The sequence below is a fragment of the Rhinoderma darwinii genome, chromosome 6 (genome assembly GCF_050947455.1).
Source record: "Rhinoderma darwinii isolate aRhiDar2 chromosome 6, aRhiDar2.hap1, whole genome shotgun sequence".
Lineage (NCBI taxonomy): Eukaryota > Metazoa > Chordata > Amphibia > Anura > Rhinodermatidae > Rhinoderma > Rhinoderma darwinii.
In genome coordinates, this window is record NC_134692.1 from 123,837,199 (window position 1) to 123,851,493 (window position 14,295).

Consider the following 14,295-nt stretch of genomic DNA (forward strand, 5'->3'; position numbering starts at 1 on the left):
TACAAGGCCCAATACTGGCCTCTAACCTGCTATGCCCCAGAGTAAATTTTCTATGGCAGCGCCACGGTCATTTATGCCAGTTTACTGTTCACATCAAACTTTTGCCCTAGGTTTACCGCGTATGACAGGAAAGCTCCCGACGTACAGGCTTAACGTGTCTATAGGGCTCCATTATCACGACTGAGACCAAAAGAGCGTCCTTTTGGTCTCAGTCAGGCTGGTATACGTTATTCTACCTTTTTTTAGGTCTAGATTAGAGTAGTAGACTTTGCGATGTTGTACAACTGGATCCCGTAAAAAATGGACACCGAATGGTATACATTTTTTTTTAACATGGGAGCCTATTGGTGATGTATGGCATATGTCGTCAGCATCTGTGAAACGTAGAGGTCATGAGCTTCTCAAAAGATTTTTATGACGTACACGTTATATGGAAGCCATAATGGACTTTGGGTCTCATGTAATATAAGGGGAGGTTACAGTATGTAACTGTTCGGCATCCGCCCCAGCCTACGTTTAACGTATACGTTTTTCCCATATAACAAAGCAAACACACGGAAACAGGTCTCTTTAGCCTCCAGTGTTTAATTCAAGAAACCGGCAAAAACATCAGGAAGAATATACCACAGTCATTTAGGTTATCATATTGTATATTTAACTATAACATACAACGTATATGAAATTGTGCAGTGTTCTTCAGGAATAGCTAAGACGCAAATGCCAAAGGGGCTTCACAGGAGAGAATTTCACGCTTTTTATTCCTTTTCACACTTTTAACCAAAAACTGGAATGGTTTGCAGAATAGGGATTGCTGTTTTTTTGGGGGGAAAAAAAATGTGGTGGGTACAAAAACCTGATATTCGCTGGAACAGCCAAGAGGACAGCGAGCCCCTTTCATAGACACATGTATACCGGTCACCTAACATCGCTTTATTTATTTTTTACCCCATCTTTAAAGGAAATATTGTACTTCACTACAACCGCCAACTACGTAACTGAGAGAACTCCTACAGTGCACAAGAACTACGTATACAGTAAGATAAATCATAAATACTAAACTACAATCTAACTCCAGTGGGCTGCACAGAATAACTACTGGTGACCACAGATATTGGTACAGATTTACTGATAATGAACCTGAAAGGGAGCACTGTATCCCCCAGACAAAGTTCCCTTCTGTTTGGGAATACGGCACACGCTGATAAATAAGTCACCGTTCATTTCAATGGGGCCATGCACACGACCGTAGTTTTTACGGTCCGTGCATGGCCCGGGAGCCAAGAACGGACATGTCTTATTACGGCCGTGTTCTGTGGTCCGGGCTCATTGAAAATAATGGCCGCGGCCATGTGCATGGCCCGCGATTTGTGGGCGGTTTGCGGCTGACAGTCAGCTGCCGGCCGACCTGAAAATCACGGCCGTGCACATGGCTATGGTCGTGTGCATGAGGCCTAAGCCTGAGGGCCCTTTTACATCGGCCAATTTTGGCCGTAACAACTAGCGCCGATTAACAAGACAACACGTTGATTGGCACTCATTTGCCCCTTACACAAGGAGCTATGATCAGTAATGTATGAGGACGAGCGATCGTTACTATGATCGCTCGTCCCAATACATTTCCATCACCTCTCAGCGTTTACCTGATCATTGGCCCATGTAAAAGGGCCTCTAGACGCAGGTTATTAATGGAGACGTAACTGTGAAGTCATTATAAACATCACTGAGTTATCATGGATCTGACTTGAGAACGGACAATGAATTACAATTCTCATTAAAGTGGAAAAGAATGGTCTCTTTAAAAAGGAAAACACTTGGGCTGTGAATGTATTTGGTCAAACTGGGCAATAGTATGGAGGTTCCAGAAATGCACAAGATACTTATTTACTGCTACAAAATAATCCCATGTGAATGCGGCCTGACTATTGATTAAAGGGGTTCTCTGCTTAGGACAATCCCTACTTGTTAGAAGGGTCACATGACAAAGCTGATCACAAAGTGTGCCCCTGCTGGACCCCTAACAGTCAGCTGTAATCTGTGGGCAAACCTGGCGGTTAGTGCTCAATTTCCCTGCAGCGCCACCACAGGGGAAAATAAACATTACACACAGCGCCCATTCAAATAAATGGGTTGTTTGTGTGATGCAGGGCAGGACAAGGCTGCTCTGCCTCAGCGGGGAAGCAGAATCTACAGCAGAACCAAGAAGGGTAATGGTGTCTGCAGTGCCTCAATTCATGGAAAATAAGGAACACTTTAAACGAAGGGCTTGTGTGCAAAATGGTGAGAAGGAGCAGTTTAGAGATTCCCAGAACTTCTTCACTGGCCTATAGCAGTATATATGTTTTTGGTCCCATTCCACTATTATATATGTAAGCTTATGTTAAAATTGTGCCATTGACCTATCACGAGTACTGGCTATATAGTACCCAGCACATATGCAATGCCCCCTGCAATTTAGGTACATGGTGTAACTAAACCACAATATGACTTGACCCAAAGACTTCTTTATTAGCTTTCATTTTAGGGTCCCTAGATAAGTAAAACCCTATACACACAATATTTACTCACATCATTCTAGCAATAGATTTAGCAGTCTATGTAACATCATCTATGTACCCGCTGAATCTTTCATGCGAGGATACATAGGATTGTCACCGGAGACTCAGAGCAGCTCCATGAGTTTAAAGTGCTTTAAAGGCTATGTAAACCTTTAGTGACGTTTTTTAAATTAAAATAGGAGCATATACATACACACACACATTTTATATATATTTAAAATGTTGTATCGTCTATGTATCCACCTTACATAGAAGCTGCAGGACGTTGCTATGAGCCGAATCCGTCAGTGAGCCAGTCAGTCCAGCTAACAATGTGTATCACTAACAAGATGTTAACATGGTGACGTCAATTTTAAATTAAAAAAATCTGCGTTTCATAATGAATCCTGAGGCACATCTATATAACAAATTTTGATCACACAACTGGAAAATAATTTTAAAAAAGGGATCTTAATGCCGATGGATTCACTTATATAAACTACAATGACCAATATATATAAGCAGTGACTGACCATCGAAATATAAGGTAAGTGCTGTTCCTGTGCGAAACTAATATCCCTATAATTTAGCAAATGTCTAAAATATAATAAAATCTAAAAAAAAAAAAAAAAAAGTTTACAAATAAATAGCGTACACTTAATTTCCATATCTTCAGGATGTAGTTGCAGGAGGAGTTGTGCACCAGGAATGAACCATGCAGTTACCACAATTACACCATTTAAGGGGAAATCATTTAAATATAATGTAATTGTTTGCTTATTAAATGATTATTCCTGTGCATGCTACGATAGAAGGGATGTTTTTACCTCCTTCTTCCCTCCATAATGCTGGGGCTAACAACAACTTTTAGCCTCGGTAGCTATGCTGAAGTCTTACACTGCAGTCTGAAGACCACGCACCTTCCTCAGGTGCCCCGCAGCTGGAACGGCTACCTTCTCTTGCACCCGTTTAGCAGAAGACGGCGACAGATTAAAATGGCTAATATGCAACAGGATGTGTCCTGTGTCCGTCAAAGGTCACTGTGTAGCTCTAGCCAAAAAGGAAACCACATGTAATAAATATCATATTAAACTAGAAATACCTACAGATACCATATAACCAATCATCTCTGCCAGTCCTCGTATTCTAATATTCTAATCTGGCATGTGCCTGTTGATTCTAGCAACTTGCTGCACTTCCGCTTGGATTTTCAGACTAATAGACGATGCTGGATCTTCCTTTTTGTTATCTGCATTGATGTTCAGGGTCTTTGTGGAGCTGGTTTCAGACTGGACGCTGTGGTAGCCTGCATTACCTCTTACTGTCACGTGCTCCCAGCCTCCCTGAAAAGACAGAATGACACTATCAGTGAGTTACCTTCATTTTATTATCACAAAAACATGCCAAAAATTTAGTTTGGTGACATTTTTTATAATGTTTAGTTATGGAGAAACAGAGGGAAAGTGGAAAGAAACTAATAGTAGAAAAGCAAAGCTCTGGAATTAAAAACAGCAGAAAAAAGTAATAACGAATGATATCTGGAATGAAGGAGGTATCAAAAATATTGCCCTTAAAGAGGCTCTGTCACCAGATTATAAGTGCCCCATCTCCTACATAATCTGATCGGCGCTGTAATGTAGATAACAGTGGTTTTTATTTTGAAAAACGATCATTTTTTAGCAAGTTATGAGAAATTTTAGATTTATGCTAATTAGTTTCTTAATAGACAACTGGGCGTGTTTTTACTTTTTACCACCTGGGCGTTGTACAGAGGAGTGTATGACGCTGACCAATCAGCGTCATACACTTCTCATTGTTCCAGCGTGATTGTGAGGTGAAAGAAGCTGGGCTGGAACAATGAGAAGTGTATGACGCTGATTGGTCACGGATTGGTCAGCGTCATACACACCTCTGTACAACGCCCAGGTGGTAAAAAGTAAAAACACGCCCAGTTGTCTATTAAGAAACTAATTAGCATAAATCTAAAATTGGTCATAACTTGCTAAAAAATGATCGTTTTTAAAAATAAAAACCACTGCTGTTATCTACATTACAGCGCCGATCAGATTATGTAGGAGATAGTCCACTTAAAAGGTTAAGATTCACTTAGAGGCTCTGTCACCAGATTATATTATTTTCTCTTTTTTAGGTCCCAAACTCTAGGTCAGTTTTTTAAAAACAGAGCTCCAAATGCCCTTCGTGCATTCAAAAGATAATATTCTGGCTACCTGCCACCACCACAAGAGGGCGCTTAGTGCATACTGTCTTATTATTGTTAATGGACAGTATGCACTAAGAGACGGAGGCTTTCAGTAAAAAAATAAAAATATATATATATGATATAATCCAAGTAAAAAATAAAAATATTGTACTCACCCCAATCCCGTAATCCCAGGATTGTCCTTTTAATGCCATTGGCTGAACCCCTAAGCGATGACAGACGGTACCACAGCTCAGACTGTGGCTGCCTTGTACTTTATCTGCAATCACCCAAATCTAAAAATGGTAAATAACACAAAGAAATAGTTTAATAAACAAAGGTAACAGTGGAAGCAGAATCTACACCACATTCTCCTCAATCACCAAGCCTCCCTCTGAATACACAGACAGCCTGTAACTTGAAATCTTTATTGTTCCTGAACCCTTTTCCTTTGTTTTGCATGTATTTTATGCTGCATAAACAGCATTACTTGTGCAATCTATTCAGACCTTCCTTTTGCTAAGTAGGAAGTCTGTGTAAAAACAGGTCTGTGCAGCATGGAGAGGCAGTCCACTGTGCAGCTGAAAGAAATTCTGCATCTGTAGATACACATATTACAATGGTAGTCACCCAGATAAGACGTCAAGTGGTTGCTAGGCAACCTAAACGACCACAACCTGCAAGATACACTAAGGGGAGGCAGAGCAAAGACATACTGTAAGCATGACACTATATGTATCCCGGTCCGGCATTTGATAGACTTTAATGAGTTATTACAAAGGGGTTATTTGGTTTTAAACTTATTAACTGGGATACCCCTTACATTTAGTAATCCTTTAATGCTGAACGTTCTCATGATCGGGGCAGAAAATGCCCAATTGTGAATTCAATAAAAATTCACATGATAATTATGTAAGACGAGTTTACTTTTCCTTACTGGCTTCTACAATGTGAGCTTTTTAGGCTCATTATTAGACTCCAGCTACTTTCCCTCAAGCAGTCTGAACACGGACATATCACATTATAAGCCAAACATCAGGGTCAAGGATAACGGCCCTTTTTGAGATTAAAAAACAAACGAAAAACTTTGTACGGCATAGGCAGGCAAAACCAGTCTGTAGATTAAAGGGGTTATTTAGTAGTAGAAAAAATGAGTCCACCTTTTCTTCCTCGGATACCATGGACACGTGTGGCGCTTTTTCTGATATCGCAGCTTTTCCCTATTTAAATAAATAAATGGAGCTGAACTGCAATACCAGACTCAACCAATGGACAGTGTGGCGCTGTTCCAGGGGAAAAAAGCAGACCCTTTTCTTTTTTTCACAACTCCTTTAAGTGCAGTCTGGTTGCTAGAACATGATAGGATATATAAATATAATATTAAATACAGTCAAGTTTCTTGTCTGATTCATGTGTTATCTATCTATATTACACATCTCTGCCAGTGATCCACATCATAGCAGTTTCCTCCATTAAAAATGCAGTTTTTTGTTTCCCAGGCCTAACGTAGAAGCACAACTGTATCACCATACGAGATGACCAGTGTTGCGACCTGGGATTAGCTTCAAGGGAAGACTCCACCAAGAAAGTAATAAATGCTTCAATTGTGTTAGTCATTAAAACATCCAACAGTCCAGAAAATCTGATAGTCCAGTACTTCTCCGTTTCCATGTATACCTGCGATTACTGTAGTGAAGCATGAGTGGGGATTCTAGGCTATTGATGGCTATAGTTCAGCACTACGGAGAGAAGTTAGGGAGCCCTTCTTGACAAGTCTTTCTCCCTAGTCCTGGTGGAAGAAATCTAATTGCTGCAGGCGGCTTTCCAGAGTATGGAAGGAACAAAACCACAGCAGTACACAGATTTTATGCATGTGGAGGAAGGAACGCGGATGTAACTAGCAGAACAAGTTCTTAAAATGAGAAGCTACTTAGAGAGTGACTGCACTTTCATCAAACTATAGACATATCAAAAGATGGGATCGGTGGGGGCTGCTGAAACGATGGTGCCGAAGCGCTCAGGTGAGCCCCCTGCATCTTCGGTTGTGATCGGCGCTCCGTGTCAGGCTGAATACGGTTTACATTGATGTTCACATTCCGATGTTCTATGTGAGCCGTCTCCAGCCTGACGATGATGAGCGCTGATCACAGCTGAGTGTGCAAAGCGGCAGATTTGTTCCAGAAATTCCAGTTCCATTGATCTGAATGGAGTTGTTTCCACAGTATGCAAATGGTTTTCAGCAAACCCTATTCAGATGAATGGGACAGTCGCAGAAATTTCTGCCACTTGAGAATATACCCTTAAAGAAATATGACCCATTGATTCCGTGTGCGGTGCGAGATTTGCGCATCAATTCAATTGAAAATAATACATTTTAAAAAAAGTGCTTTGCGAGTGCGTGAATAACGCATACCCCTCGCAAAGCACACTGATGCATAACGCAACACACACGGACCAGATTCACGCGTGCTTCCAGCTGGTGGCGCGGGTCTCATAGCAGCCGCTATTTCTGGTAGCTACGCCACTGGCTCCCGGAGAAGTCCGTGACGTCACTGTCAATACATAGGGCCAGTGCCCACATCGTACCTAAGTAAACCACTGTAGATAGTGCCCACATATAAAGTGCCAGTGCCAACATAGTACCACAGTACCTACTATAGATAGTGCCACAGTGCCCGCATAGTACCACAGTGTCCCCATATAAAGTGACATAGTATGCACATATAAAGTGCCAGTGCCCACAGTGCCCATGTAGATAGCTTGTGTCCCCTGTAGATAGTGCCACAGTGCCCATGCAGATAGTGCCAGTGTTCCCTGTAGTTAGTACCACACCCCCATATAGCACCACCCCCTGTAGATAGCACGGCCCGATATTAGCACCACCCTTGAAGATAGCAGCTCCCCTTTGTAGATAGCATCCCCCTCCCCTGTAGATAGCGCCACTGTAGCTTACTGAAGGAACAGAATCCCTCTAGCCGAGGATTCCTCATAGACTGAGCCCCTGACGTCTCTGTCCATATATGGATAGTGACGCCAGGGGCTTCTCCAGGAGAGGAATCCCCTGATAGAGCAGGCAGGGGATTCCGCTCCAGGAGTAACAGCTTGACGTCACTGTCCATATATGGATAGTGACGCCGGGAACTTCTCCAGGAGTGGAGTCCCCTGCCAGAGCGGGTTCTGGCCACCGGGGATTCTGTTCCTACAGGGAGCTACAGTGGTGCCATCTACGGGGGATGGGGGTGGAGTTGTTCAGGAGAGTGCTATCTACAAGACTGGAGTCCCCAGCCAGAGATCTTGCTCTGGACGGGGATTCCATTGTTGAAAGCCCTGACTTCACTGTCCTTCTATGGACAGTAATGTCAAGGGCTTCCCTGGGCTCAGCGCTCAAAGTAGCGCTGTGTGCGGGGAGTCTTCGGCCAAGATCAGTTTTTACTGGCCGTTACAAGGATTATTTCCTGAAAAACCGCCAGTAAAAACTGATCCATTGACTTGTATTGAGGCCATCCGACCGTGAAAACTACCAAAAATAGGACACGTCCTATTTTTGACGGCCAATATTCACAGGCCGTTAAAAAATACGCCCATGTAAATACACCCATAGAACTGCATTGTTCTGAAATCGGTAGTGTGACGGCCGTTAAAAAAACGGCTGAACTTCTGAAAGGCACTCTGGGGGGGGGTTGCACCTCATATCTTGATAGGAGGTTGTTGAGGGGGATCATTAACTCTCATTAATTCTATGTGCTGTTTAATTGTATTTGCCAAAGTCGTGATCGGAGGTAGAGGGAAATACGTTTTTTCTTTTATTATGGGAAGCTGGTTATATGCCATGATTTTTTTCTGTTCTTTATTTTGTAATTTAAGGGCGGATTTACACGAACGTGTAATACGTCTGTGCCACCCGCGTGCTTTTTCACGCGTGTCGCACGGACCTATGCAAGTCTATGGGGCAGTGCAGACTGTCTGTGATTTTTGCGCAGCGTGGGTCCTATATTTCGTAATTTTTCGCGCATCACATGACTTCAATGGGTGCGTGAAAATCATGCGCACCACACGGAAGCACTTCCGTGGGACGCGCGTTATTCGCGCAACAGCAGTAAAAGAATGAATGTAAACAGAAAACCACCACGTGCTTTTCTGTTTACAAACATCCAAACGGAGTGTCATAATGATGGCGGCTGCGTGAAAAGCATGCAGCCACGCACCATATGAACATGACACACGGAGATGTCGTGTGCCTTTTGCGCACGCAAAACGCCGCATTTTTTGCGTGCGCAAAACACACACGTTCATGTAAATCCGCCCTAAATGTTGATCAGCTATGAAGCACATTATATGTGATCTTTTTGCCTGTTAACAACAAAATGTGAAAATTTGTTAATAAAAATGTTTTTTTTAAAAAAAAACAAAAAAAAACAACAAACGGCTGTCACATGGAAGTTTTTCACTGTCGTGTGAATGTAGCCTTATCTTCAATGTTTGTCTTGAATGTTTTTCTTATAGCCCTATAAACGAAATATTTTTCCATAAGATCTTTGCAAAATGAAGGACTAAAGGGATGTTTGTTAACCCCTTAATGACCGCCGATACGTCTTTTTACGGCGGTCATTAGTGGGCTTTATTCTAGAGCGCCGCCAAACTACGTCGCTGCTGTAGAATAAAGTAAACAGAGCAGGGAGCCGTGGAATCTCCCTGCTCTCAGCTGCCAGAAGCAGCTGAGGGCTGGGGGCGTCCCTGCTCTGCCGGGTGAGATCGATATTAGTATCGATCTCACCTGTTTAACCCTTCAGATGCGGTGCACAATAGCGAGCACCGCATCTGAATGGTTTTGGAGAGAGGGAGGGAGCTCCCTCTCATCTCACTGACACCCGGCGATAAAATCGCTGAGTGTCTGTGTCTTCTATGGCAGCCGGGGGTCTAATAAAGACCCCCAGGTCTGCCTGCAGCGAATGCCTGCTAGATCATGCCGCAGGCATGACCTAGCAGATGCCTGTCCGTGTTAAACGAACAGGCAGTAATACACTGCAATACAAAAGTATTGCAGTGTATTATAATAGCGATCGGAGGATAGGGAAGTCCCCTAGTGGGACTAGTAAAAAAGTAAAAAAAGTTTAATAAAGTTAATAAAAAAAAAAAGTGAAAAAAAAAAATGAAAAACCCAGCTTTTCCCCTTACAAAATGCTTTACTATTAAAAAAAACTACAATAAAGCAAAAAAGTTACACATATTTGGTATCGCCGCGTCCGTAACGACCCCGACTATAAAGCTGTTACATTATTTAACCCGCACTGTGAACGCCGTAAAAAATAAAATAAAAAACAATTGAAAAATTGCTGTTTTCTGTTAATCCTGACTTAAAAAAAATGTGATAAAAAGTGATCAAAAAGTCGCATCTACTCTCAAATGGTACCAATAAAAACTGCAAGTCGTCCCGCAAAAAACAAGACCTTATACAGCTATGCCGACGCAAAAATAAAAAAGTTACAGCTCTTCGAATGTGACAATGGAAAAATCTAAAAAATGGCTTGGACATTAGGGCCCAGAATGCCAGCAGGGGGAAGGGGTTAAATATTTCATAATTATTTTTCTTTAGCAGTAAGGCCCTGTTCACACTGAGCTTTTTGCCGTGCTTTTTGGCAAAAAAAGCTTGCGTTTTTTCCGGTTGAAGAAAGAGGTACAAAAACGCGTCAAGAAAAACGCCTGTGGTGCAAAACCACTTAAAAAAAACTGGAGCTGATTTTTCCAGGCAGAATTTTCTGCCTGCAAAAAACTCTGTGTGAAGAGGGCCTAAAAGGAGTAAAAATGGGGCAAAAACATGCAACACCTCAACTCAGACCGGTCTTATACTATAGAAGCAATTTCTTTGGGCAGTGTTTACACCCAATTCACAATTACCCGTCGAACATTTTCTGAATATAAAAAAAAGGTTGTGCCATTTTTGCCAACGACAACATTTTTATTTCGGCCAAAGTTTTATAAGGTGTCCCATAGTTTCCTAGCTCCTCCTCCATCACAAAAAAACAATAAAAATAAAAGTTGGAGTATTCTATTCCAAAATATGGAATTTTGTTTTTGCTATAAATGCTCAAATGACTCCTAGTCATAAACGGTTAGTCTATCTCTCTTTTGACTGGTGAACTGTAAAGGAATTCTCCATTTTAAAACATCCCTACTTGTTACAAGGGTCCCTTGATAAAAAGCAGATCACAAAGTGTCCACCTACTGGGACCTACAGCTCTAATCTGTGGGGGAACCTGGCAGTAATTGTTCAATCTCCCTGCAGCGCCACCAGAGGTGAAATTAAGAATTACACAGTGGCCATTCAAATCAATAAGAGGTCTGTGTAATGCAGGACAGGACAGGTCCTCCAGAGCGAGAGATAATCTTTGTAGCTTCTCTCCAATCTGTTCCAAATCCTCATCTATTGGCCAGATCACCACCCCCTCCCGATACTCTTCAATTACCATAATAAAATTTTGTCAGTATTTATTCAGTATTTATTTTTAAAATTTTTTAGAGATAATGTGCAAAAATTTGCATTTTTAGAACATTAGATGTTTCTGCTTGTAAAACAGATAGTAATACCACACAAAATAGTTGCTAGTTAACATTTCCCATATGTCTACTTTATGTTTGCATTGTTTTTTGAACGTCCTTTTATTTTTCTAGATCATTAGGAGGCTTAAAATTTTAGCAGCAATTTCTCAAATTTCCAAAACCTATTTTTTTTAGGGACCAGTTCAGTTGTGAAGTGGCTTTGAGGGCCTTATATGTTAGAAACCCCCCATAAGTCAACCCATTTAAAAAAAACGACACCCCTCAAAGCATTCAAAAATTTATTCAAAAAGTTTCTTAACCCTTTAGCTGTTCATAGGAATTACACCGGAGGTGAAATTTACACAAATGTCATATTTTTTTTTTTAGAAAATCCATTTTAATCCATTTTTTCTGTAACATAGAAGGTTTTATCAGAGAAACGCAACTCAATATTTATTGCACAGGTTCTGCAGTTTTTAGAAATATCCCACATGTGGCCCTAGTGCGCTACTGGACTGAAGCACCGGCCTCCGAAGAAAAGGAGCACCTAGTGGATTTTGGGGCCTTCCTTTTATTAGGATTATATTTTAGGCACCATGTCAGGTTTAAATAGGTCTTGTGGTGCTAAAACAGTGGAAACCCTGCAAAAAGAGACCATTTTGGAAACTACACCCCAAGGAATTTATCTAGGGGTATAGTGAGCAATTTTACCCCACTGTTTTTTTGCTAAATATATTGAAATTCGGCAGTGAAAAATCAAAATTAAATTTTTTTTTTCTCATAAAATGTCGTTTTACCTCAGGTTTAATCAATTTAATTTAATTTCCATAAGGAAAAAGGAGAAAAAGCAGTTGAAAAGCAACTTCTCCCGAGTACAGCAATACCCCATATGTTCTCATTAACTGCTCCTTGGACACACGGCAGAGCTCAGAAAGAAAGAAGCACCATTTGGCGTTTGGAGCTCAAATTTTGCTGTAATGGTTTTAGGGGGCAATGTCGTCTTTGCAAAGCCCCTGAGGGACCAAAACAGTGAAAACACCCCAAAAGTGACACCCCTCAAGGAAACTATCTAGGGGTATAGTGAGCATTTAGACCCAACAGGTCTTTTGCAGAATTTATTGGAATTAGGCAGTGAAAATATATATATATTTTTTTTCAATCTCTCCCGAGCACGCAATACCCTATATGTGGTCATAAACTGCTGTTTGGACACACGGCAGGTCTCAGAAAGACAGGAGCGCTATTTTTCATGCAGATTTTGCAGGATTGGTTTTTAAGTGCCATGTCGCATTTGCAGAACCGCTGAGGTACGGGTACAGAAACCCCTGAGAAGTGACTCAATTTTGTAAACTACACCCCTCAGAGCTTTAAGGATGTAGTGGGCATTTTGACCCCACAGGTGCTTCCTAGATTTTATTAGAATTAGGCAGTGAAAATGAAAAATTTAATTTTTCCCGAAAATATCTATATTTAGCTCCCAATTTTTCCTTTTCACAAAGGATAATAAGAGGAATAAAACACCCCAAAATGTGTTACTTAATATCTCCCGAGTATGGCAATACCCTATATGTGGTCGTAAACTGCTGTTTGGCCACACGGCAGGGCTCAGAAAGAAGAAGAGCTATTTAGCATTTGGAGTTCAAATTTTACTGGATTGCTGTTCGAGCACCATGCCACATTTGCAAAGCCCCTGAGTACAGTGGAAACCCCCGAGAAGTGACTCAATTTTGGAAACTACACCCCTCAAGGCATTTATCATTTGCCTGGACAGCACACTGACCCATGCAATTCAATGGGGCTTTTCAAACATCCGTTTTTTTTTTCACGAAGCCTGTGTTCGTTTTGAGAAATTTACAGCATGTCCTATGCTGGTCCGTTTTTGTGACTAGACTCGCCCATTTAAGTCTATGAATGTGTGAAAAAGCAGACAGCACACTGGTGATATCCATGTGCTGTCCATTCATCATGGATTGGTTGTAAAGAAATGCAGAAAAAAAAAGGGAAAAGTTGAACCAGAAAGTGGAGAAAAAAAATGGACGAGAAAAACGGATGACACATGGAAACAACACTGATGCAACATGGACATTCATATTCATGGAAAACTATGCGGAAGCAAATCGGACACACTCATGTGAATAAGGCCTTATAGTAGAGGCGGATGGTACCTACCTGATCAAGGGGACCTACAGACACCTTACGGATGTTGTTTGACACATGTTCCCAGGAAGATCCCTGAGGATAACTTGGTGTGGTACCATGTCGAAACCATAAATTACCTAATAGGAAAATAAAAAATATTGTAGCTCTGATGTAACAAGTTCTTGAAATCTTAAAATATCAAATATTCCGTAAGATTTAAATAAAGGGGGATTCTGCCTAAAATCAAACAAACATTCACTATGTGCTGCCATTTATGGTATATGAAGCAGATTTGAAAATCCACAGAATGCCCTAAAATCTGCACAGGATTTTTTCTGCAGCGTGTGAATGTGGCTTCGTCAAACACCATTCACGGGGGGCTGTACAGCGGTGGTGAGCGTAACATGTAAGAAAAGATGGATATTAGGCTTCACTGCAAATTTTGGGGTTTTGAGTGGAATTAATTTTATAATGGTTTTGCCAATCGTACAAATTTCTGGCAGATCAATAGGATTTGTCATAAATGTCTGATCGGCGGTCAGACCACTAAAGACACCTCCAGTATGAGGGGTACCCCGATCCATGCACGGTGGCTGTAAATATGCACTCAGTTCTTACTATATCTCCTATTCAAATTAATGGCAACTGCTCCACCAGGAAAGTGGGATTAGACATTCATTCTCAGGATCAGTGGAAGTCCCAACAGTCGGACCCCCACCGTTGAAAGGATAAGCCATTAAATGCCTCAATATAATATCTCCCCACACGGCTGGACTCTCTGCTCAGATGTTATGTATGGAGCAGGTATGGCCGCCATGACAGTATCGCAGTGTATGACCAGAGTTCTAGTTTTTAGTTACGCACTATGTACAGCAACCCGATGGT

General features: G+C 41.5%; 1 protein-coding gene across 2 annotated transcripts in view; it reads right to left on the bottom strand.

The window, feature by feature from the left end:
• Nucleotides 1-567: 567 nt before the first annotated feature.
• TECPR1 (tectonin beta-propeller repeat containing 1) overlaps nt 568-14,295 on the bottom strand; it is a 64,972-nt gene continuing 51,244 nt past the window's right edge. For both annotated transcript variants that reach the window (XM_075830262.1, XM_075830261.1), the window contains exons 23-25: nt 13,441-13,547; nt 4,911-5,030; nt 568-3,877 (exon numbers count right to left, since the gene is read on the bottom strand). In XM_075830262.1, the coding sequence (XP_075686377.1) occupies nt 3,689-3,877; nt 4,911-5,030; nt 13,441-13,547 (416 nt within the window). In that variant the 3' untranslated portion in view covers nt 568-3,688. The remainder of the gene's footprint in view (nt 3,878-4,910; nt 5,031-13,440; nt 13,548-14,295) is intronic.